The following is a 24456-nucleotide window of genomic DNA, read 5'->3' as shown; positions in this document are numbered from 1 at the left end:
TTACCATTTTCGGCGGTCTAGTACGCGATGATACGAGCAAGGACTTTCCGACTCTCAGAGCAGACTCGGGAGAGATTCATTCCCTCGGAGATTGAGAAAGATCCAATCGTGGGTGGCTTGCCCCAGCGGCCTCTTATCCTCAGGTATCGTTGCACAGAGATAAGGTACTCCCATATCATTTGGCGCAACTCGGGAGGAAGACGCGAAAAGCACGTAAATGTTGACAAGCCCTCGTTCTCGAGTGGTGTTTCCAAAGGCTCCATAGTGAGAATGTGATGGTGGTCCGAGTAGGCAACGGTATGTTCTGAATGCTTGTGAGGATCAGAATTTATTTATAGGACTGAAAATCACAGCACGAACCAGGTAGATGCGACTCATCTTTTATGCCATTCACGAAAGGTTAAATATACTTCTTCACAAAGGATGTCATGCAGGAGAAAGCTTGTCTAAAAGCTTTGCAATCTCTGTCATTGGCGTATATGATGATACACATGAACTCAAATCTTAACCGCCAACCCCCACATTACCGATTACATTATATAGCTGCGATGGAATAAGCTCCAAGCCTGAACGCAAAAGCACACATCCCAGAGTCACAAAGCCAGGCAACGAGCTTGCTTCATAGAAGCTTATCTTGATCAAGTTTGCATGCTGTTCATGACCAGATCGCGAACGGCAATAATATCAAACCCAGGAACCAGAAACTGTTTCAGTTCAGCGAATTGGACGTTTTGCGCGGAGATATCACGCTTAATTTGTCTACTGTGTTTACATAATGTCCTTTAACGCATCGCTCCTTATGCTGAGTATCAGGACACCTTGTCCCTGGCAACAAGGTTAACCTCTAACATTGAACTTAGGTATCCAGGTCAAGAAACACTGTAGACAGCCGTGTAAGCCACAGAAAATCATAAACCGACTCGTGGAGCATCTATCCGCATCCGTCAAGCATCGCATGTCTGCTCTTACCCAGAAGCTCAGAATCCTGGTGAGCTGCTATGAAAGGGTGTTAGACTGAAAGCATTCTTTGCTGACACAGCAAATTCTCATTTACAACTACTAAGGCGGCCCCATGGCAACAAAGTATACGAGGTTCAGTACGATTTACTAGCAGTTACTGACAATATACTCTTCTGTATTTGGCCCCTCACTTCATCGACGGAGCCTTTAATGATGATGGCCGTCAACAGCAGGCAGACGATCCAGAGACCTCGCGTTGTGAGTAGATCCAGAATAGTCTATTCTCCACCGCATAAGTTAGACGGCTTATTGAAGTCCGAGTATTACGATTCCAATCCTACAACTGTGTCGCTTTGCCTGATTCTCTGCCCAGAACAGCGAAAGACCACGTAACCCCGCGATCCTCACCAGTGAAACCAGCCAATAGAACAGGTGTCAGCCTGCTTACATCTCCAGCCCCCCTGGAGCAAGATTCTTATTTCCTATTCAATCGATCTCAAGGCAACGCTAACATGGTCTGACCTCGTGTTCCTACCTTGTGAGGGGTGCTGCCAAGAATCCCACCACTGGCGAACGTGGCGCAGTGCAGGAAGGATTGCAAAGGATGTGAAAGTCATAATTGAAAGCTGGCAATACGAAAATTCCATATGTATATAAAACAGTGAGATTTGATACGTTCCAAGCCTCCTGTGCTGTGGTCTTCTCTGCGTTATCTATTCCTCATCACTCAGTATGCATCTTCAATCTGCTCTTACTCTGGGCCTTTTGGGCAACTCTGTGTCGGCAGCTGGCTTTGACTGCGGTACTTCGGGATCTAGCAGTGGCTTAAAGGCTGTTTCGAAGAACCTTGCAAATGAGCATCTCGAAATCCGAGGACAGCATAAGAATGTAGAAGTCAAGACCTACGTCCACATCCTCGCAGCGAGTAAGAAGGAGGAAGACAACTATCTTAAAGTAAGCTCAAAGCTAATTTTGGGACCACCATACTAACTATTTGCAGCAATCCACGGTCAAAGGCCAGATAGACCTTCTCAACGAGAAGTTCAAGCCCTGGAATTTCTCGTTCAAGTTGATGAACACAACCCGAACCGTCAATTACGACTGGGCCTACCCCATCAGCCCAGGAAGAAGTGAAGCCGAAGAGGAGCTCCGAGCTGCCTTGAGGCAAGGAACCTACAAGGACCTCAATCTGTTCTTCATCGCAAGTATGCCCCCTGGCGGAAAGTGCGAGCTCCCCGTTCCCAACCCCACCAAGGACGATATCCTCTTCGATGGCTGCATCATGAGGCCCGACAACCCTGGCGAAGTCCCTCCCAAGTTCAACTACGTAACCGTCCATGAGGTTGGACACTGGCTTGGTCTGGAGCATACATTTGAGAATGGTTGCGAAGAGCCAGGTGATTATGTTGATGATACTCCTTATGAGGCAGGACCTCCGGAGTATGGAGTGTGTCCTCGACCTGATCTGAACAGCTGTCCCGATAAGCCTGGTTTTGATCCTACAGATAACTTCATGGACTATGTTGAACCGTGAGTTGTTCATATCTCGAGACTGGAAACATGGCTAACGAGGTGTAGTGAGTGCGGTCCCAAGAGGTTTACGCCTGGACAAGCTGAGCGCATGCATAAACTTTGGAAGAAACTGCGCGCCAAATACTAAGGCCTCAGACTTCAATGAAATGTCACAAAGGTCAATAACAGGATTGACACCAAGGAGTTAGGGGTGGGGCCGAAAGAGAGAGAACGGAGCTAAGGGCATGCATGACTGTTGGAATGTATTTACTTCAATGCGGCGAGGGCAAGTTACGTGCAGAGGGATTAATTGAGAGTGAGTGTTCAGCGTTTAACTTTCCAAGTAAAAAGAAAATGATAAAAAGAAAGAGATGATAAAAAAACAGAGTTGCGGTTTATGTGGATCGAACACATGACCTTCAGATATCAATTGATTGAAGTTTGACTTCAGTCTGACGCTCTCCCAACTGAGCTAAACCCGCTGACACATGTTAATTTGGGCTCAACAAGACGTTCATCACACGAGGTCAAGTCGATGTCCACAGAAACTACCCTGCCCTCGGGGTAGAATAAGAAATGACCGGTCCGGTAGCAACACCAATCTAACCCTATTACTTTACAATTAAATAACAACACCAAATTAAATTAATTATTATACAATATATATATTTTTAGAATCGCCGAAGCTAGCTCTAATAGCCTGTGCGTCTTCCTTTTAATTTTACGCAATCTTTAAGTCACTATAGCATCGAGTAAATAAGCTTATTAATCGAGGATTAGGGAATCTTATCCTAACAAGATATCACGATTTCCTTCAATAACTTCTTATCCTAAATAGAATAACATCTCATCTTGGTTTTTAACATGCCCTAAAAAGCCTCTATTAGCAATAAATCAGGGGATTTGGCGGCATTGAAGTAATAAAGAAGGCCATGTCTTTCCTTCCATCAAGATACACAATTATCTCATCCCAGACCGTATCTAGAATCGTTATCTTCCTCTAGAATGAACGTCTGACCTTCTTTAATAAGAGGTCTGACATATTTCTCTAATATCTCCTCTTCATAGACTTTCTAAGTTATCTTTCCGTTACTATTTAAAGGTATCTCATAGAAGACTAAGGGAGACTTATAACCGACACCAATATAGGCCCAGGCATAAAGCTTCTTAAGATCCTTATCATCCAGCTTCTTCCTTTCTTATAGATTCTCAGGGAAATCCCTCGTCCTATTATGACAATAGATATAGACCTTTCCCTTATCATCATAGCCAAAATGGACCTTATCAGAGAAGAAGACAACATCCCAGTTCTCTAGCATCAGTTATACATCCCTAGTCTTCTATATAAAGACTTTCTAACGCGTTACTAGCTCAGCAGGGACATATTTGACTTATTAAGCGATTCTTTTAGATATCCGGCGTCATTTAAGGCCATAAGATAAGGTCTATAGATATATATCTTTAATGCCAGCAGTAGCAGGGATTTCTTCAGGATATAGGCGCTAGGCTTCAAATCCCTTACAGTTAAAAAGGTGTTCAACTTAATCTATAGCCTTGTCTATTGCTTTCCTCTTTTTTCCACATTCATTAGACTTATTTAGGGCATTATAACGCGTTCAGTCTATATTATCTTAAACAATACGTCAGCCAGACCGCTCTTTAACGCCATTAAAGTTAAAAACGTCATTTTTCTTAAACGAGATATCATAAGCTTCCAAAAAATCAATAGTGCCTCGAATTTGACTCTTAGTAGGTATATCTAAATGCTTAGAACCAGGCATCTTCAGACGCAGGCTATAGAGCTGTTCAAAATAATACCCTTCTTGTAGTGTTGTGGATTTTTGGTGTTGTTGGGGGGGTGGAAATACCGGTCATTTCTTATTCGACCCCCTGGCCTGCATCAACATCAGCATCACAAAAAGACAGAGGTCTGGAGCATTGGATGAGAGATAGAGGCCATGTCTCTTACAAGGAAGCAATTGCAGGCCTTGGGCGGTAGATCATATTCACACGTCGCTGTGGCCATTGTCATGGATTAATAATTTAGCGGTCAATTGAGTCTTAGGCTAATCTTAACCTGAGGTATGCGATATCAGCCTATTACGTTCTTACCTCCTCCATATACAAATCATACAACCCATCACCAACATGTCTATTCCTATAAATCCACAAACGCTTTCCCTTCCCTCCCACACCCTCCCCATCCAACACATCTTCCTCAACCATGCCCCTCAACACTCTAGCCTCAGAAAGCGAGTCGCCTTCTGGCACAACAACCCGCTCCGACACCTTCGTCGCCACAACAGCCACCAACAACTGGAGAAATGCCGTGATCCATAAAATCAAGGTGATGATTCCCCAGTGCGAAACGTTAAGTTTCTGTCCAATTGTAGGCATCTGGCCGGCGAGTACGATATCTGTGTTTGATTCGATGACAGCTGCCAGCATACCCGTTGCAAAGCGTGATAAAAGATATTCTACTTGTTCCGTTGAGCCGTTGAGTGGTATGCCGAATATTGATGCAGCCGGGTAGCTGTTTGAGCGGGTGTCGTTGGGACCGTCGGGACCTCCTAAGGCTATCGCTGATGTTGCTAGGCGCATCAGTCTCTGGCCGACTTCGTGCTCCGGCCGCCTCGCGTTTTCGACAGGGCTCATTTTGACGGTGCAGTTGTAAAGCCACGGATCTGTTGACGATGGCTCAAACACCGAAACAATACTGCAATCGCTACCGCAGTTGCGAGAGGCCGATGTCATGTAAATCTTCTCACCAGAACCCTCCTTGCTAGGCAATGTGATGTTGGTTTCTCTCCTCCCATTATCGATGGTAATCCGCTCTCCTGTTCCATTGCCCCCTTGACGGACCTTCAACGCGTCGCAATGCGACGTAATGTTGACCTTCCTGTCCGTGACAGCTGAGACAGGAGCTTTGTTCGGGTTATCCAGAGTAAGCGTATTCGTCTCGCGAAAGACATATGCACAAGACCCGCCGTCACAGAACAGAAACTTGTTATCTGCAAAGAATAAAGTCCCAGGGGAAAGAATATCATCTGCAGTTCCTTCGTTTAAAGCCAGGGATATGATTCCGTAGCTGTTTGCCGCGTACTCTTCGCTCTTGGTTGAACTGGATGCGTTGACAATACTTGACGTTGAGATAGTGGTCAAATTCGCGATAGAGACGTTTCCGGGAACCGAGAGGGCCTGGTCTTCGGTTTTTTCAACAGAGTAGCACAGACCTATTGAGGCATAGCCGATTTGAGTTGCCTAAGTGGGTTAATGAGAAGATTTCGAGCGAAACAGGTGTGAACTCACGAGAAACAGCGCTACCCATGTTGCAACTCCAACATGAATTGTCCATCGACTCGATTTGAATGCCAAGACCAATACCTGACTCATACTATGAACATGCAAAATGGCTTTGACCTGTTCTTACATATTAGTAAACTCCCCGTTCCCAGATCCCACCCAAAACTCACTTTTTGACGAGACCTCGGCCTCTTACTTAAAATCCACCATCTCAAGTCCTGTACCGCATGCGTCAACTGACTCATAGTCGACAGTCCCAGAGCAATCAGAAACCCCGTAATCAGCGCATTAAAATATTTCTTCTGTTTCTCTGATATCACGTCGTAGAGCGCATACGCGATCAAGATCCCGTAAACAACTATGATGAAGATGACTGTGATGAACCATTTTCCGATGAGGCCGAGCCAGAGTTTTACTTTCGATCGGCGACGAGCTGGAAGACCTTGGAAGGTTCTGGGTGGTGGGTTTGGTGTAGTTGGGGGGTTCTGGAATTCAAGATGGATGTCGTGCTGGCCGTTTGACGGCACGGCGTAGTATTGCCCTGCCATTGTGATCGAAAGTGAACGAAATGCGAATATTCAACGGGATGGGATCTCGATGGCTATAAAGATCATGCCGGATCCACGGTCATGGCGCAGGAATCCGCAGTGAATCCATCGCTCAGCCTCGTCAAGCAATTAGGTTTTCGCCTAGCTATACCATCAGGGCATAGCGTGCTTGGCGATCCCCTCAGCCTGGCAGTATCTCGTTTTCATTGGTTTGGCCGTATAAAAGAACATCGGCGAGCATCATAGCGCCACTACGGAAAACCGGGAGCCGTTGCATGTGAAACCATTTTAGGGAAGTTTGGACGGTTCTGAATATTCTGGACTTCTTGGCAGGCAATGCGTATGACAGTAGGAGAACAGCACTCGGATAGGTGTAAAGAGCGAATATTGAATCCACCTTTCCATAAGATCAAACAGAGCATGAGGCATAGAAGAATTTGCAAAAGTACTCCACTCTACACCTTTCAGGTCCACTACTGACCAACGCTTTAACTGGACTCGAGATAAGCAACTGAACTCGCGAGATGTTGAGGCGTTGGAACAAGATGTAACGTTTGCTCCGCATCTGCACTTGTACTCAATTTTGCCCTCCTCCAAGCACATACGACCATACCTGCAGGAAAATACGGGATCCCGTCCGCTCTCCCATAGTCAAGCCTGTAAGGGGCGGATTAGTAGTTGGGTCGGTGACGACCAGCGAATCCCCGCTGTTGTATGTTTTTTGCCCTTTATAAATGAACTTGGGCAGTGTATTCTTTTTGCAGGCGCTTCAGATCCTCCCCGAACCCCTCGACCATCGCAGTACCATTATCTTGTTAGCGAGACAGCCCGTCTTCTCAAACCTATCTTAATTTCAGATAGTACCTGTTCTTGAGGCTACATAAACCCCCATGAGCGTGCATAGTTATCAATACCGTCAATAAACGTTTCTTGAGGCTCCTCCAAGAACATCGGGATGTACTCCTGCACCCACTCAGACTCCCAGTGGTTGGTATACACAGCCTTGTAAAACTCCCAGTGGTTGGTATACACAGCCTTGTAAAACTCCCAGTGGTTGGTATACACAGCCTTGTAAAACTCCCAGTAATCGGGATACCAGCCTGATTGGTGCCAGTCTATAACAGTGATAACACGGCAGGGTGAGCCTTCAGACACCATTATGTTGCTTTGGTGAAGGTCAGCATGAGTGAACACAACTCCAGGATCGTCAGGTAGTAATTGACGATATGGATCAGGTATATCCTCAAACTTATAACCTTCCCAGTGGGGACCACTAGCGGCTTGTAGTCTCATCAGGAAAGAAAACCAGTCATGGAATTCTTTCACTGATGAAAACGGTCCTGCTCTTGGTCGGATTCCGTCGGCGAATACCACGTCTTGTAGTGGTCCACGGTTGATTTGTCCTGTTGACAGATCAATCTGATAGTTCCCATGACAGCCGGACTGTCACGTACCAAGAAACCTATCCTCTGGATCGCGTTTTATCCGACGTAACTCATTGACCATATGTCGCAATTGTTCGCAAACCCCAACTTTGTCATCCCTACTCAAGGAATCCCATCTTTTCTCCAAAGTCATGCCTTTGACCAGCTCCATATACAAGAAGACTTTTCCTCCATCTTCGGTCCAGCCATATATCTCAGGTACAGAGACGCTTAGAAGATATCGATACAACCACCAAAGGCACTGGCCTTCCGCAACAGTGACGCGAGGCTCTTTGCCGAATTTGACGACTAAGCCAAGCGACTCAAAGATAACAGTATTCTTCCTATCAAGGACGTGGTCGCCAGCTTCACTCTTGGCTCGGACTTGATCAGCAGATGGAAAGGTTGCTTCAGGCCCATTGCGTGCGAAGAACGTAGAGTCTTTGAATGTGACTCTAGGGCCCCTGGGGAGAGAGTCAACGAGGATCGTGGGCGGCGAGGTTTGCATCTTGGAAGATCTGTATCGGACGAAGAGGGGAGAGCATGTTGGTTAGGCACCATTGCTAGGCTTTGGTTGTTGGTTCGACCTTTCGACGGATGAAAGCCGGGCCGCTATATATCCAATCAGAAGTCAAGTTTATTCACTCTGCAACAAACATGATACAAATAGCAGTTCACGCTATGGCCAATTCCAATCTTCATTACATACGTCCTTCCAGGGCTCTGTGAGGTAGATGAATCATAACAACAAGATATACAACGAGGAGAAACGACCCATGGATTCAATATCGCCCGTAATTGATTGATACAAGAAGCTTGGACATGTTACGTGGTCGAGTGTGCCAATCAACACTTGATACATAAAGCGTTCAACTACCTTGAGGGCTTATGTTACTGGAAAGATTTTACGGGACCTTCCCTTCCACGATAACACCGGTGTTAACCCTAGTTCTTCCAGGTGACCGCCCATAGAGATCGCCTGGATGAAGTACACCAAATTGCGGCTTCGATTCGGAATACAGCAAGCATTCATGCCTAGGATGCCAAAACATGGTACAAACCCAGTCTGAATAAATCCTGCAGGAACCGAACCCCAAGCAGAAAGATGCAATTGGCCAATGAGCTCGACCTGATATCTCCGTTGATGTATCTCCGGGCGTTCCGACAAGATGCCCGTGGGCGGATTTTAAGCTACACCTTGCCTTAAGTCCGCCAGTAGCGACATGAGGAGATGGCACAACAGCATTGCTACATATATCCTATATTTCGGCCAAAGCCCCGTTGAACTTGCTAGTTCGCCACTAACGCTCATGGTTTGCCTAATTCAGTATGTCCAAATACAAGCAGCTTGTCCTTATTACCGGTGAGTCACCGCACACAAAGACACACAGACTCTCCATTGAGATACCCAACTAGGCGCCAATCAAGGCGTCGGCTTCGAAACCGCCAAGAACCTAGTTCTCTCCTCGGTTAAATACCATGTCATCATTGGAAGTCGAGATGAAGCCAAGGGGGAGATAGCAGCACGATCACTCCAGTCCCTCGACGACATCAAAGGAACAGTCTCCAGCATACAGATTGACGTCACGGATGATAATTCCGTCGATGCAGCTGCACGGACTCTAGCTTCTGAATGGGGGAGGTTGGATATTCTGGTCAATAATGCTGGTATCATCTCGATGGCTAGTCCTCCGACGCGTGAAGCTTTTCGCAGGGTTCTGGAGACGAACCTCGCTGGTGCGCTTAGCGTCACAGAAGCGTTTCTCCCTCTTCTTCGCAAGTCAGAGCATAAACCTCCTCGTCTCGTCTTTGTCACTTCAAGCACCGGGTCTATCACTCATACATCTAACCCTGAATCGCCACTTCATAGCGCTGGAGCGATGGAATACCGGACTAGTAAAGCTGGGCTGAACATGCTCATGACGATGTATAACATTCGACTCAAACAAGAAGGATTCTTGGTATTTGGGTCGGATCCGGGATTATGTGCGACAAACTTTACGAGTGATGCTGAGTCTCTTAAGCAGCGAGGAGCAGCGGAGCCGGCTGAGGGAGGGGAGAGAATTGCGCGTGTTGTTAAGGGTGAAAAGGATGAAGATGTTGGGAAGGTTATCGGAGTTCAGGGTGTAAACCCGTGGTGACACCACTGATTTGGTTTCCGGGAAGCAAGTAGCAAAGGATATGCATAAGAATGGCGAATTATATGGCAGTATCGCCTGGACATCTGAAACTTGGTGACATCAGTCTCTGGGTTATCGGGTTGTCCATTATTCTCAAATCACAATTAGGAATCAGATTATCTCCGGCAGGAGGTCCCTTTCAAGCGAATGTAGCCAAGATTCACTAACGTTAGCTGTCAGACAGGTCCCACTGATGCTGACACAATCCACCATGGAGGATCCCGAACCCGACTCTCACCGCAAGTATAAAACATGATCTTCACGCTTTCTATCATCAGACTGCTCTGCAGTCCTTTGAGAACCAAAGATACATACTTCTTTAATCATGGGCCTAACTTGGTTCATCACCGGCTGCTCCAGCGGGTTTGGCGAAGCCCTCGTTCATCAGCTTCGATCTGCAGGGGATAACGTCATAGCCACTGGTCGCGACGCCGATACAAAGCTCTCACACCTCAAAGAAACGGGTGCAGCTATCCTAGATCTTGACGTTTCATCATCTCCTGAGATCATCAAGTCCAAGATCGACGAAGCTTGGAGTATCTACGATAGAATCGATGTCGTCGTTAATAACGCGGGGTACATCCTCAGTGGGGCAGTGGAAGAGCTGACGTTAGTAACATGGATTGTGATCTATGATGCATGTAGCTGATGATGCCATAGTCAAGAAGATGTGGAAAAGTCGTTCAAGGTGAATTTTCACGGACCTATGAACATCGCACGCGCGGTCCTACCATACTTGAGGAAGAAGGGGTCTGGAACTTTGCTATTCGTCGGATCCCAAGCTGGCTGGCACGCTGACCCCAGTGCATCAGGATACTGCGTCAGCAAGTTCGCTCTAGAAGGTAAATTAAGCCGAACCCTCCGTCCAAATTTCACTTACTGATACCCTCAGGCGCCGTCGAGTGTCTATCAAAAGAACTCGCCATCTTCGCTCCAGGTCTAAAGGTCCTCATCGTCGAACCAGGATACTGCCGCACTCCAGTTTTCAACAAGATCCAGCACGTTGAAGCTCGTGTTCCAGAGTATGCCCAGTTCAATGAAGCGGTTCGACAGGCTGAGGCGACTTTGACGAAGAATTCGCCGGGAGATCCTGAGAAGGCTGTTGCTAGGATGATTGAACTCGTCAAGGGCACAGGCTTTGCAGAGGGTAAAAAGGTACCTTTAAGGGTACCTTTGGGGTCGGATAGTTGGTCGAGAGTGAAGACCAAGTGTGAAGAAACGTTGGAGATTTGCCGTGAGTGGGAGGAACTGGCAAAGAGCGTTGATATATAAGTCGAAATGGTACAAGCAGAATGAACAGAAGAAATCAATTTGACGATATGAAGTCCAGGCTTGTCTCTATGCATAACCGGAAAATATCACGTCCCATAAACCAGCTTCGCCATCCTATCCCTATCGTAGTTCCCACTACACAAGATAACAGTACTAATTTGATGTTTGACCCTATCAGCAACTTTATGAAACCCAGCGAGCGCCAATGCCGAAAACCCGTCAACGTACTGCCTCTCCTTCAAATGAAGCTGTCTCAACGCCACCAGAATCTCCGCCTCCGTACAGGCAACGACATGATTAACCGTAGCCCTCGCCATCCGAAAGTCAATCCCATCCCGTACAACGTCATTATCTTCTTCGCACGCAGCAATCGTAGGTGAAGTCTCCGTCTCGATGGGAAATCCAGCGGATAGTGAAGCAGCGAGTGTCATCGAGTTTAGTGCTGTGACGCCCCAGACTTTGACTTTGGGCCGTAAATCGCCAGCTTGTCTTTTTGCGTCTGTGACGAAGCAGCCTATGGCACTTATGAGTGCAATGTCACTCATGGGCGCGAAGATATTGTGGATATCCTTCCCGTAGGCTTCGAATTGCTGGAGGACTTCGACGCAGACGGTGCCTAGACCTGCGAGGAGCATCAAATCATCACAGGGTGAGAAGTATATATGGCCTAACTGCTCAGCGAGGTCTTTTGCATACGCTCTCGCTTCATTGAGATCATGCCCGTATCGCACAATCTCAGGACCGTACTGTATCACCTTATCAAGCAGATGTTTCTCAACTACCATTGGCATGACAATAGTGACTTTTGTCCCGAGTGCATGCGCCGCAAGTGCAGCACCCATGGCATGATTCCCCGTCGACGCTGTGACGAATGGCTTTTTCGAAGGGTTGTCCTTCATTCTTGCTATGGCACCGCGGAAGTGGTAAGAGCCAGTGAACTGACGGTGATCGAGTTTGAACCAGAGTTTTGAACCGTACTTTTTATTGATGGTTCTGGATGGGATGAGGGGTGTGCGGTAGACGTAGAGTTTGTTGAGACTCCATTGTCTGAGGGCTTCTTGGCCGATGGCGAAGATCTCTGGGTTGGTTGGCATTTTGACGTGCTTAACATGGCGTTAGACTTGTATTTATGGGGTTACGAAGCATAATGGAGTTTGTATTGGTGACTGTTGTCAATTGACACGATCCGTCATGCTTTGGATGGTTTTAGTCGCGTGTTTGATGCCGGCGCCAAAAGATTGCTCGCGTCCGGGCAAGGGGGCTAAGATGGGCTGTGATTGGCCACCGAGCGTCTGCCGAGTTTTCAACCCTGTCTAACTGTCGATATGCGGGGTCCATTCATATTCACTTCTCTCATTTTGTGTCACATCAATTCTCATCGCGATGATGAGAGGCCATTCAGAATCTCACTCTATAACCCTGGAAGTAGCTCTGAATTAAATCCCAAACACTATTCTCATTGCTTGTGTCTAACCATCTCACACACTGAGTGTATGACGCAACTGAGAGCCTATGGAGCCGTCTCAGAGACGACGTGCAGGATGCACTGAGTGCAAGAGGAAGAAGGCAAAGGTATTCTCACTATCTGCTCTCATATTTCGCTCGTATTGACATTGAACAAGTGCGATGAGAAGAGGCCCTCCTGTTCACGATGCTACAAATACCCTCACCTATGCTCATATGAGTTAAGCGTCAAGAACTTCAGAGTGGTGAAACGGAAGCCAGCGAATAATACCCAGGTATTTCATTTACCTTCAACTGAAATGATTCAATTGAATACAGACTCACTCAATAATACCCCCACAGATCACGACATGGCCATCTTCAACCGGCGAGATAGCTAGTGAACGACAAGTGTCTCTGGCACCAAGCTCAGTTGTTACCCCCAACCAACTCATTTCTTATACCAACACATCCGACACGTTTGAGAGCGACTTTCTTTCACAATCAATACTAAACGACTCTTCTGAATTCCTGTTTTCCTTTCCTGCAGCGAGCCCACCAAGGCTCAGTATCTCCCTCTGCCTTCCATCCAGCCCTCCACTCCGGTCTGATCCTCGGCGTATCTACTTCCAGCACTTTGTAGCCCATACAGCAACAGTATACTGGCCACTACAACCGGACATGGCTCTAAGCTTGATTCTACCAGCCGCTGATCTCAGCCCCTGTATAATGGGGGCAATGATCGCCGCCAGCAGCAGCCAACTCTTCAGAATGGTGCGAAACCCAGAGTCGAAGAGTGCAGCAATATCGGCGACTGTAGAGTGTCTGGGAAGCCTACGAGAAGCAATTACTTCACCGGGATTCGGCGACCTTGGGGTGACTATACTGCCGACAACGTTGATGCTGGCCACAACATGTGTTTGCGCGGGGGATACTACGACCTTTCGGAAGCATCTCAACGGGGCTCTTCACATTGTTCAGCGCGACAAAACGAAGTATAGTCTGGACCCTTTATGGTGGATGAGTCTCAAGTGGCTCGTTCACATGCTTTTGATGAATAGACTGTCAGGCCTGCCCCTACCTTCACGGCAGACGAAAGGGTTCATTGACTGGGAATACCTTTTGACATGTATGCCTGACTTGGGTCGCATTGATCTCACCTCTGGCTTTTCTCGTGAGCTGGTGACTGCTCTCAATAGGGTGTGCGAGCTATCTGAGCCGCGTTGCTTGGATATCGATGCAAGTGGCCAATTGCATGGAAATGGCCTAGCACGCAGTGCAATTTCTCACGAACTTGAACTTCAATTAATCGAGCTTCGGAAGAAGACCGCTTCAACAGTAACAGACACGGTGCTCCGGACAGAACTAGAAACCAGCCACAGACTGTTCACTGATGCAACGCTACTATGTCTCTACAGACGAGTTGACGAACTACCCAAGGACAATCTCAAAGTTCAAACAGCAGTGAAATCTATCATCAACTCATTACAGAATATTCACAAACAGTCCCCGGTTCACGCTCAGCTCTTGTGGCCACTTTTTGCAGCAGGCTGCGACTCAACGGCTCATGCCGAACGTACCATTGTTGTAGAGACGATGGAGAGCATGATTGCACGGGGATTAGGTAGCTGCGAAAATGTCCTCGAGTTCATGAGGGATTATTGGAAGAATGGAGGTGATATGAGATGGGACTTGTTCGCCAAGCAAACAGGAAAAGACCTCGTACTGTTCTGATGTCGTCAATGCAGTAATGATGTGAATAACACCGAACTTATAAATGCGCCTTCACATCTTCATCGGGCCAGCGGATAGTCACGGATGGCCTCAAATCCGATCATAGACTGAATCTTAATGTCAGTCGGTCAGAATACACCGCTCTTCATGCTTTACAAAAGGAGTGAATAAGCTCGCTTAGAGCAAGCATGAGCTGCATTGCTACGTCGCACGGCCGTACTGTTGGGTTTGAGAGGTAACCTCGGTAATCGAGTACGGCGATCGACAGCATAAACACCATAAATGGACCCAGCACCTCCAAAGCAAAGTTTTCACGATCCTCATGCAATGACTAAAATCAACATCTGATATCAGTTCATCCAAGTCTCGGCTCTTCAGCGGCGGTGATGAAGCAATCACCAGGTGAAATGTCCACCCGCAATGCCCAACATGCTAATAGGGCAAGATACGAAAGAAGAAGTCGAGATTATTTCCACCACGGAGAAACATTCTTGGCTTAGTGAGATCAAGAGAGTAGGACCGAAAACTGCCGGTAGGGCATTATTAGTCAACGAAATCATAGGCTCAACGAGGGATACTACACATGCAGAAATCCGGGGTTGACAGCCGAGGATGTATGCTAGACACTCACACTTGCGGGGGCGGCCCGAATAAACGGGATATAATGCTAAAACGGTAAAAGTGCTGAAGGCTATCAAGATGTTGTTCCAAACGAACAACAGGAAGTTTTACTTAAATGGTGCTAGCCCGTGCGACGCTGAAAAAGCTCCGTGATGGAATAGGGAGGTGAGCCATTTGAAACATTAACAAATGACGAAATACCCATGTAGACGACAAACGTGGTGCATGATACGCGCAGGGAACACGCGGAAACTCCGCCTGTTAACGTGACACCAAGGAGATCGAGTTTCGGGCCGATACCAAGTTTAAGAGGTCATCTGGTGTATCCCTGCCACGATGATCATCATTGGCGCTACCGTCTCAACTTCAAACGCTCGTGCACTATAATGTTTAATGACATGACCCCGCAGACGCACCCAATCACACGCGAGAAGTCAGCTCCGGAGGTTTTTGCGGCTTTGGGTCGCCTGTTAACCCACTGTTAACGAATCCTTTGGTCCTTGGTGCTATACCTGAACAATGCTCTAACACTGTAATTAAATCCTTTTCATCCGAAACATACTATTCGTCTTGTCTTGAACACTTTCAATTTTACGATAAAAGGGCTTTGTCCCAGCGCGTCTTAAGATTCATCAGCACTCTCATCTTCATTCTTCGCCTCAGTTCAATATGAAGTTCTCTCTTCTTGCGACCATCGTCGCTAGCATTAGTCCGCTTGCACGCGCAGCAGATGCAAACGCTTGGAAGTCGCGAAATATTTACTTCGCACTTACTGATCGTGTTGCGCGGAGTGCTGATGATAATGGCGGCAGTGCATGCGGAAACCTCGGGAATTACTGTGGTGGAACTTTTAAGGGCTTAGAGTCAAAGCTTGATTATATCAAGGGCATGGGATTTGATGCTATTTGGATTACTCCTGTTGTTGACAGTAGGTGGTGCGAAATTGAGTGAAAAAATGTGACTGACAGGGTGATAGATACTGATGGGGGATACCATGGATACTGGGCTAAGGATCTGTATGCGGTCAACTCCAAGTATGGTACTGCAGATGATTTGAAGAGTCTTGTCAAATCTGCTCATGACAAGGTAAGCAAAGTTCCTCTCCTCATGCTGTTCTTCTGTGATCGCCTTGGTCTTTCTTGGTGATCCCGTGCTGACTGTTCCAGAACATGTACGTCATGTGCGACGTCGTCGCAAACCACATGGGCAAAGGCATCTCAGACCACAAACCCTCCCCCCTCAACGAACAAAGCTCATACCACACCCCCTGCGATATCGACTACAGCAACCAGACCAGCATCGAGCAGTGCGAAATCGCCGGTCTTCCCGACCTCAACACCGGCAGCGACACCGTCAAGAAAGTCCTCTACGACTGGATCAAGTGGCTTGTCTCCGAGTACAGCTTCGACGGTATCCGCATCGATACAGTCAAACATGTCGAAAAGCCGTTCTGGCCTGGTTTTCAAGACGCTGCTGGTGTTTACGCCATCGGTGAGGTTTGGGATGGAGGGCCTGATTACCTAGCTGGTTATGCACAGGTCATGCCTGGTCTCTTGAACTATGCTATGTATTACCCCATGAACCGGTTCTACCAGCAAAAAGGCGATCCTTCAGATGTTGTCGCTATGCACGATGAGATTAGCAACAAATTCCCCGATCCCACTATCCTCGGAACATTCATCGACAACCACGATAACCCTCGCTGGTTGAGCCAAAAGAACGACAAAGCTCTCCTCAAGAACGCCCTCGCATACGTCATCCTAGCCCGAGGTATTCCCATCGTCTACTACGGAACAGAGCAAGGTTACGCTGGCGGCAATGATCCCGCCAACCGTGAGGATCTCTGGCGAAGCAGCTTCAGCACCGACGCGGATCTGTATCAACACATTTCACGCCTCTCCAAGGCTCGCTCGGCGGTCGGTGGTCTTGGTGGAAATGATCACAAGCATCTCTACTCGCAGGACAGCGCGTATGCTTGGAGTCGTGCTGATGGCGATCTCATTGTTCTTACTTTGAACCGCGGACAGGGGTACTCGGGGCAATACTGCTTTAACACTGGAAAGAACAACAAGACTTGGGACAGAGTCTTTGGAAGTGGAACTGTTACCTCTGATGGCAATGGTCAGGTTTGTGTTAGCTACACTAACGGCGAGCCTGAAGTCTTGGTTGCGTCTAGCTAGATGGCATAAAAATGGGGTTGGCTTCGTATTGGATGCGGCCTTTTCCTCGACTCTGCTTCATGATGTCCATATATACTGAGCTCAGTTTCAATTCAACTTTTTTCTGTTCCTGCTTTGGGTTGTTGGTGTGCACACCATGTCAGCGCCAAGACGCGATGCGCCAAATGTTGGTTACATGGCGGCTGTGATTGTAATTGTTTTGATATCCTATGCTTCTTAAGGGTGCCTCTGGCAGCCCACAAAATGAATTGCAGTGCTTGATTTCATCTTGATTGGCCTGGGCCATGCAAAGAATGAAACGTTGTGTCAGCCACCCAAAATTTCGGGCGCCTAACATCCTCATATTACAATCCATGCAACGCTGTGCATATAGCCGCTGCGGCTGACTGCCACGTCCTTTTATGAGATTTATCCCATTGTGGGTCATAAATATCCATTCTTAATCTTCTCCCACTCTATCAGCTCTCGACAAAAATGCCATCATTCCAATATCCTCCATTACTGCCCTTGGAGCTGCGGCTTCTGGTCGTGCACCCCGGTTCGCCACAAGATCCCCTCACTGGGACCCTCGTGCAGAGGAAACTGTCGCCCGAAGACGGTGATATCCCGGATTACGAAGCGCTATCATATTGCTGGGGCGACCAGTCTCATCCTCAATCCGTCAAACTCAAGACAAAATGGCGAAAACCTAAAGAACAGGCACATCCAGCGCCAGAGCCGAGCGACTCCAGCTACCGGAAGTTTATCCTTTCAGCTTTTGGTATTCTTCACTCTGGGTATCTTGATATTGGACCTAATCTGGCCTCCGCTTTGCGTGCACTACGATACCCCGACCGTAAGCGGCTATTGTGGTGCGACTCTATCTGCATCAATCAAAAGGACGTCACAGAGCGCTCTGCTCAGGTTCAGCGCATGGCAGATGTGTATCAATCTGCCCGAAGAGTCGTTGTATGGCTAGGTCCTGCAGCGCTTTGGAGCTCTACAGCCATGGAGACTCTGCGTTGGGTGAGAAGCCAACTCTCGTGTCCAGCCATAGACTTTACCTCGTATGAAGGAATCTTTGCCCCAACAAATGACGCAAGCTGGCAGGAGATCGATTACAGTGAGCCTCTTCCGCTTGCCCAGGATCAGTGGCTTGCGTTCGAGCAGCTGCTGGACGTGAACTGGTTCCGGCGGCTTTGGACATATCAAGAAATAGCCTTGGCAAATCAAGAGACATCGGTTGTGAGGATGGGCAACGATGAGATACTGTGGACCAGATTTATTGAAGCTACCATGCTCATATGTTTTAACAAAGGGTCGGTATCACAGCCGTGCTTTGTTGATCTGGCCAGGCACACCGCAAATATGAAGGTTTTTTGTGGCAACGCTTCGAGTTGTAGGATAAGTCAGCAACTGGGCAGGGACCAAAACGACTGGGTTTCTCTGTTATTTTTGACGAGGTTTTATGAATGCTCTGATATTCGGGATAGACTCTATGCGCTTCGAGGGTTTCTCGAGCCTGAAACTGCCCAATCGATCCGTGTAGACTACACAAAGTCTGCCAGGCAAATCATGGCTTCAGCTTCTATCACTTACCTGAAGCAGAGACGAAATCTCCAGTTCCTGGAGCTCTGTAACTCGACGACATCTCCCAGCTGGGTGGTGGACTTACAGAAGCCGCTGTGCCTCATGCAGCTCTTCAGCAACGCAGGTGCAAGATCCGCCGCATCAGCGAGATATATAAAGCCTGGAGTATTGGAGGTCGCGGGTGTTTCTTGTGATGGGATCTGCAACAGCGTAATGGATATGCCCCCGAGAGCAAAGTTTGAAGCAGTAGAGCATTATATCGCCAATGTTCTCAAGGTGTTTCGAGATCTCACAGGTAATGAGGATTTTCACCAAGACGATGAATGCCTCGACGAGTTGATAAACCTGATGACGTTTGGTAAGCTCTGGGATCACAGTACAGTAAGAACTCAAGGTCCTCCCGCTTGGAGCACAATATCTCTGGAAATTGGACGGCGGATGATACGTCAGTGGATTACCGGCAGCGCCATCGCCGACAATTATAACAACATTCCATATGGTCATAACAATGATACGGCAACCGCTTGCACAAGGACGCGCCGTGGGACCCTCGCGTGCGTCCCTCCAAGCAGCTGCGACGGAGACATAATAGTAACTCTTCTTGGTCTGTCCAGCAACTTGGTTCTCCGTCCTCAGCCTGAAGATGGTTTCTACAAGGTCGTTGGACCATGCTATCACCCGGGGTTTTCTGACGGTCAAGCCTTACTGGGGGATGACTTCCGCGGCTGGGAGAAATTGTGGTTTGTCGACACACAGAGTCTTGCGTTTTGGAGAGAGGGCGAGCCTCTACGTTTCTCAGATCCTCGGCTTGAAGGGGTTCCATTGCCCATTGGGTATAGGGAGTTTGCAGCTAAGATAGGTGGGGCATCCGTTCCTTTTTGGGTACACAAGTATGAATATGAGAAATACATGGAGAACGAGAGAATTTACGATCCACGAATGTCAGAGCATAGGTTGAAGGAGAGGGGGGTGCCGGTAGAGAGGTTTCGGTTGGTATGAAAAGATGATAAATGAATTTGGAGGCTTTAAAGGGAAGTCTTATTAGTGATACTGCTTTGATGAATCGCAGCGAATGTTCAATCCTATTTTTATTAGTTGTCTTGCTCATGATAATGCATGGAAATAGACGGTAAACTTGGTGCATCGAGACAAGCCCTTCAGGATCAATCCACGTGCGCAATTGGTCTCTCACCATTGGTCAACCATCGCCAAGAAAGCGAACAGTAGCAATAAAATATTCGTTCATCAGCATTGGCGAAAGAATACAAGGTCAATTATTATCACGGTGAGAGAACAGGTATCTGGCACACCCGCACGATAATTGGTCAATCGCGGCCAAGTGTCTAAAGAGGTTTAGATCCAATGACGTGACCGCCAGGAGTTAAAATGAAGCTTAAATCGCCATTACGTGAGTCACTTATCTCCTTGCATCCTCAAACACATTAATTGGCCTTCTGGCGATACCTCAAATTGATCAAGATGGTTGTCGGCGGCTGGGAAAACGCGGTGCGCAGAGCCGCAGATCGCGGGTTCCAGACGCTCGAGGTCAATTGGCATCTCGGCTTCACCTCATTCGGCGGACCCCCCGTCCACTTCAAGATCGTTAGAACCACTCACCCTCGCGATTTTACATGCTTCTTTACTAACGAGCAAAGTTTCATGATAAGTTTGTGAACAAATTGGCCTGGATTGATGAGCAAATTGTACGCGCGCGTCGCACCGCAAACTGAACAAAGATTAACGAACGCATGCAGTACCAAGAGCTTTTCAGCGTCGCGCAGGCCCTTTCGGGTCCTGGAAGCACCAAGATGCTGTACTGCATCAATCTCATCCACGGCGGAGTCCTCGAGGCTATCTTTGCCTTTCTTATCTGGAGGTGAAACCCACGATCCCAATGCCAGATACATGATGCAGAATTTAACCACTCAGAACAGCTTGCCTGGTTGCTTTGGTATGTTTGGCCTCTCAATTGGCGTCTCCAACATCGGCGACACTCTCCCTCGCGCGGTGTACGCCCTTCTATCGGGCTTGAACGCTGCAACCGTTGGGATCATCGCCTTAGCAGCGGTTGAACTCTCGGACAAGGCAATCACGGATCAGCCGACGAGACTTGTCCTGTCGATCACTGCGGCTGCTGGAATGTTGTATAATGCTCTTTGGTACTTCCCTGCACTCATTGTTGTGGGTGGATGTTGCATCGTTATTTACGACTACCGTTGGCTGCATCGCCCGGTTCGAGCTGTGAGGAACGCTGTTCTTCGCGTGAGAAGAGGGAGACCCTCCGAAAATGAGAACATCCAAGGAGCTGAGACCGGAACGGACAACGCGAATGGTTCAACTATTGCTCTTCGCGAGGAGGTACCAACCGAGCAGAGAGATGAGGAGCCAAGAGTCGTGCCCCAGGAATATCGCCTCAACTTCTCGTGGAAATCCGGCAGCGCAATCATCGCAGTGTTCCTCGTCAGCTTCATCATCGTCATCGCCCTACGAGCTACACTGACCGCCGCACCCCTCCTCTACAAGCTCTTTGCGAACTTGTATCTCGCTGGTACCATCATCTTCGGAGGCGGCCCCGTGGTTATCCCACTGCTTCGCGAGTACATCGTCGCTGAGGGTTGGGTTACACCGCGAGACTTCCTCATCGGTCTAGCTATAGCCCAAGCTTTCCCAGGGCCAAACTTCAACTTCGCTGTGTTCCTCGGTGGTCTTACAGCTGCGAACAATGGATACCCTGCTATCGCAGGAGCGCTGATCGCCTACCTCGGTATCTTTGTCCCAGGAATGGTTCTCGTCCATGGAACGATGGGTGTATGGGGAGTTCTGAGGAGTCGTCGCTGGGTCAAGTCGGCTGTGCGAGGGATTAATGCTGGCGCTGTTGGGTTGATCTACACGGCTGTCTATAGGATTTGGCAGGTTGGATATATAGACCAGGGCTTCCAGTCTGGAAAGAGTCTTGCTGATGATCCTTGGTGGGTTGTTGTCACTGCAACGGCTTTTGTTGGAGGACGGTATTTTGGTGTCGCACCGCCATTGGCGATTTTGCTTGGTGCTTCGTTGGGGTTGCTGAGGTATGGCATTGTTACAGCATGAGTTGGGCTCGCTGCCTGGGACCAAGCAGTTCCATCGGCGAGGTCCGAGATGAGGATCTCGGTTTGTACATTTATCGAAAGATTACACTTGAGGTTTCAAGTCATCGTGTAGATAATTAGAACAAAGTTCGGACGCTGGCGATTAGTATGGTACGATTGAGGTATAAAGGCATCATGCTCCGGTGGGGCTGAGCGGCGACTGCTCGGGATGGCTTCCGTGATGCTGAGTACGGGTTCAAACATTGGCTCCTGGCCGGCTCTCGGCAGCGAAACCGCAGAAGACGAACCGTAGGTTACAAGAATTTCCGAGTGCGTAAGGTCTCTCTATTTCTAGCCTACATTGCATGCGGTGAATTGAACGGTCAACGTGTAGCAATTAGCAAAAGATAACGCCTCAGCTCTCTCGACCAGACTCTCGCATGAACCAGTTTCCCACCTGTCACAACATATCTTTGAGGCCACTACCAAGCCCAATTGTTGCAGCACTCCCCCTACCGGTGTAGTATCTCAATGCCGTGTCAAGCCCAACCACATGATGCCCATAATCCGGGGTAGACACCGATGAAGCGGGGAAGAAAGTGGAGGTTGAGTTATCTTCTGGTGGCGGCCTGTGTATCTTTGCGGCGGCTACGCTAACGAGTTCTGTGGTCCTCGTGAGGAGTCCGTCTCCAAAATTCGTTATCTTATCCAACCAGATGATGCCGTGATGTTTCTTTGGCGATATCGGATGACCACCCGATGCATGTCTTCCAGAACAACTGATGGCTTGGATGCTTTTAAACACAGTCCTACCCGTCTTTCATCTCCTCTTTGTCTTTTTACTCTATTATATAGTCTTAATTGCTTTTATCTTCGAGTTTGGGGTTTGTAGTCGCTGACCATTCACCGGAATAGTAACCCGCCTCGCCCCCGCCGGCAAGCCTTCATAAGCTTGCAAAATGTCGACAGAAAACACAAATCAATCGATCCTCATTCTCGGTGGCGGCTGTTTCGGTTTAGCCACGGCTTTTGAACTCGCGCAAAAGGGATACAAGAACATCACAATCCTCGAGAAAGATGTTGATGTGCCGAGTCGCTTCTCCGCTGCCTATGATCTGAACAAGGTCATCCGCGCCGAGTATGCCGATGACTTTTACACTCAATTAGCTCTCGTAAGCTGCAGCCTTGACACATGGATGAGAATTTCTGACTCAACGATGACATAGGACGCGATTCGAAAATGGCAATCTGATCCTCTCTATTCTCCTCATTATCACCAGACCGGCTTTCTCAACGTCACATCCGGCAAGGCCGCACAGAACACAAAGGGCGCAGTGGAGAGTTACTTCCAATCACTCCAGAAGAACCCCGCGTTCAACGGCCAAACTATTCGCGTGAACAGCAGCCAGGAGATCAAGAAGCTCGTCCCCAAGTTCAGCGGTCCACTCACCGGCTTCACTGGATATCACAACAAGCTCGCTGGTTACGGCCACTCTGCTAATGCCTTGAGAGCCGTGTACGAGCAGTGCGTCAAGCTCGGTGTCAAGTTCCATCTTGGAAACAAAGATGGCGAAGTTGAATCATTGCTGTACGCTTCAAGTCGAGAGGGCACGAAGTGTATAGGTGCCAGGACACGTGGCGGCACCATCCACTCGGCAGACAAGACCATCGTCGCTCTAGGCGCCGACGCCGCCAACATCCTTCCACGCATTGGAAAGCAAATGACCGGTCGAGCATGGGGTGTCGCACATATCCAACTCACAGACAAAGAAGCCGCCGAACTCAAGGGCATTCCCGTCACCAACGTCCGCGACCTCGCCTTCTTCTTCGAACCCGACCTGAAAACCAAGAAACTCAAATTCTGCCACATGGGCGGTGCATTCACAAACTACGCATTCTCCAAAGACGGTCTCTCGATCCCCTTCCCCTCACTAGCAGATTCGCAATTCATGCCTCTCGAGGACGAAACGCACATCCGTCTTCTTCTCAAAGAAGTCTTCCCTCAATTGGCAGACAGACCTCTGATTGATCAGCATCTGTGCTGGTTCGCTGACACGGATGATTCGGATTTTATTATTGACTATGTTCCTGGTACTAATGCAACTTTGGCGGTGTTGAGTGGTGATAGTGGACATGGGTTTAAGATGTTGCCGATCTTTGGAGAGTTCGTGCATAAGTTGCTTGTGGAGGACAGGCAGAGTCAGGCGAAGTGGCAGTGGAAGGATAGTAAGCCTAAGGCTGCGGCTGTGTGGAGGAGTAGTGAGAGTCAAGAGCTTGCTGCTGTTCCTCGGGCGAAGTTGTAGGATCCGATTATATGTCTAATCTAAATCCTCATTTGTCTTACCACTGGACCTTAGTTTTCTGTCTGTATGTCGCACTATGAACTGCAGCTCAGTCACTTGATCGGAACCAAAGTCCAGAGACTAGTTCTACCAACAAGGAGCAACTACGAATTCATCAATCTCGTTTTGGCTATAAACAGCGGACAAACGGCGACTCTGCTCGTTATTCGTCAGCAGCATAACGAAGTGAGGGGTCGATATCTCGTCCGAGTCTTACAAATCCTCAATTACACGACACCATCAACTCGCAAACGAGGCGTTGTTATTTCCGATTAGAGCCAAGATCATTCGATTGCGCAA

General features: G+C 48.2%; 11 protein-coding genes and 2 non-coding genes across 14 annotated transcripts; 9 read left to right on the top strand and 4 right to left on the bottom strand.

Annotated features, from left to right (window-relative positions):
* Positions 1-1692: 1692 nt before the first annotated feature.
* On the top strand, positions 1693-2620 carry FVEG_12964 (hypothetical protein; the record flags this gene model as incomplete). Its single annotated transcript, XM_018902346.1, has 3 exons — positions 1693-1914; positions 1961-2490; positions 2539-2620. The coding sequence occupies 3 exons, from the start codon at positions 1693-1695 to the stop codon at positions 2618-2620; spliced, it is 834 nt and encodes a 277-aa protein (XP_018761049.1).
* Positions 2621-2861: 241 nt separating this feature from the next.
* FVEG_17409 lies at positions 2862-2954 on the bottom strand. Its single transcript has one exon. It is a non-coding gene; the product is annotated as a tRNA-Phe (tRNA).
* A 1549-nt stretch (positions 2955-4503) lies between these two features.
* On the bottom strand, positions 4504-6373 carry FVEG_12963 (hypothetical protein). Its single transcript, XM_018902345.1, has 3 exons — positions 5946-6373; positions 5782-5892; positions 4504-5733 (listed from the first exon to the last, which is right to left on the bottom strand). Exons 1-3 carry the CDS (start codon positions 6321-6323, stop codon positions 4573-4575), a joined length of 1650 nt encoding a protein of 549 aa, XP_018761048.1. The 5' UTR covers positions 6324-6373; the 3' UTR covers positions 4504-4572.
* A 553-nt stretch (positions 6374-6926) lies between these two features.
* FVEG_17408 lies at positions 6927-7042 on the top strand. The gene has a single exon (XR_001989326.1). It is a non-coding gene; the product is annotated as a 5S ribosomal RNA (ribosomal RNA).
* Positions 7043-7067: 25 nt separating this feature from the next.
* FVEG_12962 (hypothetical protein) lies at positions 7068-8275 on the bottom strand. The gene is made up of 3 exons (XM_018902344.1): positions 7778-8275; positions 7359-7726; positions 7068-7325 (listed from the first exon to the last, which is right to left on the bottom strand). Exons 1-3 carry the CDS (start codon positions 8253-8255, stop codon positions 7200-7202), a joined length of 972 nt encoding a protein of 323 aa, XP_018761047.1. The 5' UTR covers positions 8256-8275; the 3' UTR covers positions 7068-7199.
* Positions 8276-9007: 732 nt separating this feature from the next.
* Positions 9008-10105, top strand: FVEG_12961 (hypothetical protein). Its single transcript, XM_018902343.1, has 2 exons — positions 9008-9110; positions 9164-10105. The coding sequence occupies exons 1-2, from the start codon at positions 9077-9079 to the stop codon at positions 9886-9888; spliced, it is 759 nt and encodes a 252-aa protein (XP_018761046.1). The 5' UTR covers positions 9008-9076; the 3' UTR covers positions 9889-10105.
* Positions 10106-10226: 121 nt separating this feature from the next.
* Positions 10227-11303, top strand: FVEG_12960 (hypothetical protein). The gene is made up of 3 exons (XM_018902342.1): positions 10227-10536; positions 10588-10769; positions 10820-11303. Exons 1-3 carry the CDS (start codon positions 10253-10255, stop codon positions 11197-11199), a joined length of 846 nt encoding a protein of 281 aa, XP_018761045.1. The 5' UTR covers positions 10227-10252; the 3' UTR covers positions 11200-11303.
* FVEG_12959 (hypothetical protein) lies at positions 11222-12402 on the bottom strand. The gene has a single exon (XM_018902341.1). The coding sequence runs from the start codon at positions 12291-12293 to the stop codon at positions 11286-11288; it is 1008 nt and encodes a 335-aa protein (XP_018761044.1). The 5' UTR covers positions 12294-12402; the 3' UTR covers positions 11222-11285.
* A 161-nt stretch (positions 12403-12563) lies between these two features.
* Positions 12564-14584, top strand: FVEG_12958 (hypothetical protein). Its single transcript, XM_018902340.1, has 3 exons — positions 12564-12771; positions 12822-12938; positions 13006-14584. Exons 1-3 carry the CDS (start codon positions 12712-12714, stop codon positions 14374-14376), a joined length of 1548 nt encoding a protein of 515 aa, XP_018761043.1. The 5' UTR covers positions 12564-12711; the 3' UTR covers positions 14377-14584.
* An 863-nt stretch (positions 14585-15447) lies between these two features.
* On the top strand, positions 15448-17289 carry FVEG_12957 (alpha-amylase). Of its 2 annotated transcripts, XM_018902338.1 has the most exons (3): positions 15448-15925; positions 15974-16083; positions 16164-17289. In XM_018902338.1, the coding sequence occupies exons 1-3, from the start codon at positions 15667-15669 to the stop codon at positions 17175-17177; spliced, it is 1383 nt and encodes a 460-aa protein (XP_018761041.1). In that variant the 5' UTR covers positions 15448-15666; the 3' UTR covers positions 17178-17289. The 2 variants fall into 2 exon arrangements, with proteins under 2 accessions (XP_018761041.1, XP_018761042.1); XM_018902339.1 differs by having other exon boundaries at positions 15448-16083.
* A 362-nt stretch (positions 17290-17651) lies between these two features.
* On the top strand, positions 17652-19745 carry FVEG_12956 (hypothetical protein; the record flags this gene model as incomplete). The annotated part of the gene is made up of 1 exon (XM_018902337.1): positions 17652-19745. The coding sequence occupies one exon, from the start codon at positions 17652-17654 to the stop codon at positions 19743-19745; it is 2094 nt and encodes a 697-aa protein (XP_018761040.1).
* Positions 19746-20177: 432 nt separating this feature from the next.
* FVEG_12955 (hypothetical protein) lies at positions 20178-22154 on the top strand. The gene is made up of 4 exons (XM_018902336.1): positions 20178-20348; positions 20402-20449; positions 20501-20622; positions 20681-22154. Exons 1-4 carry the CDS (start codon positions 20226-20228, stop codon positions 21834-21836), a joined length of 1449 nt encoding a protein of 482 aa, XP_018761039.1. The 5' UTR covers positions 20178-20225; the 3' UTR covers positions 21837-22154.
* Positions 22155-22773: 619 nt separating this feature from the next.
* Positions 22774-24117, top strand: FVEG_12954 (hypothetical protein; the record flags this gene model as incomplete). The annotated part of the gene is made up of 2 exons (XM_018902335.1): positions 22774-22986; positions 23041-24117. The coding sequence occupies 2 exons, from the start codon at positions 22774-22776 to the stop codon at positions 24115-24117; spliced, it is 1290 nt and encodes a 429-aa protein (XP_018761038.1).
* Between the last annotated feature and the right edge of the window lie 339 nt (positions 24118-24456).

Source organism: Fusarium verticillioides, chromosome 11, assembly GCF_000149555.1.
Source record: "Fusarium verticillioides 7600 chromosome 11, whole genome shotgun sequence".
NCBI lineage: Eukaryota > Fungi > Ascomycota > Sordariomycetes > Hypocreales > Nectriaceae > Fusarium > Fusarium verticillioides.
The sequence above is the reverse complement of the archived record's forward strand: the minus strand, read 5'-3'. Positions and strand labels throughout refer to the sequence as shown.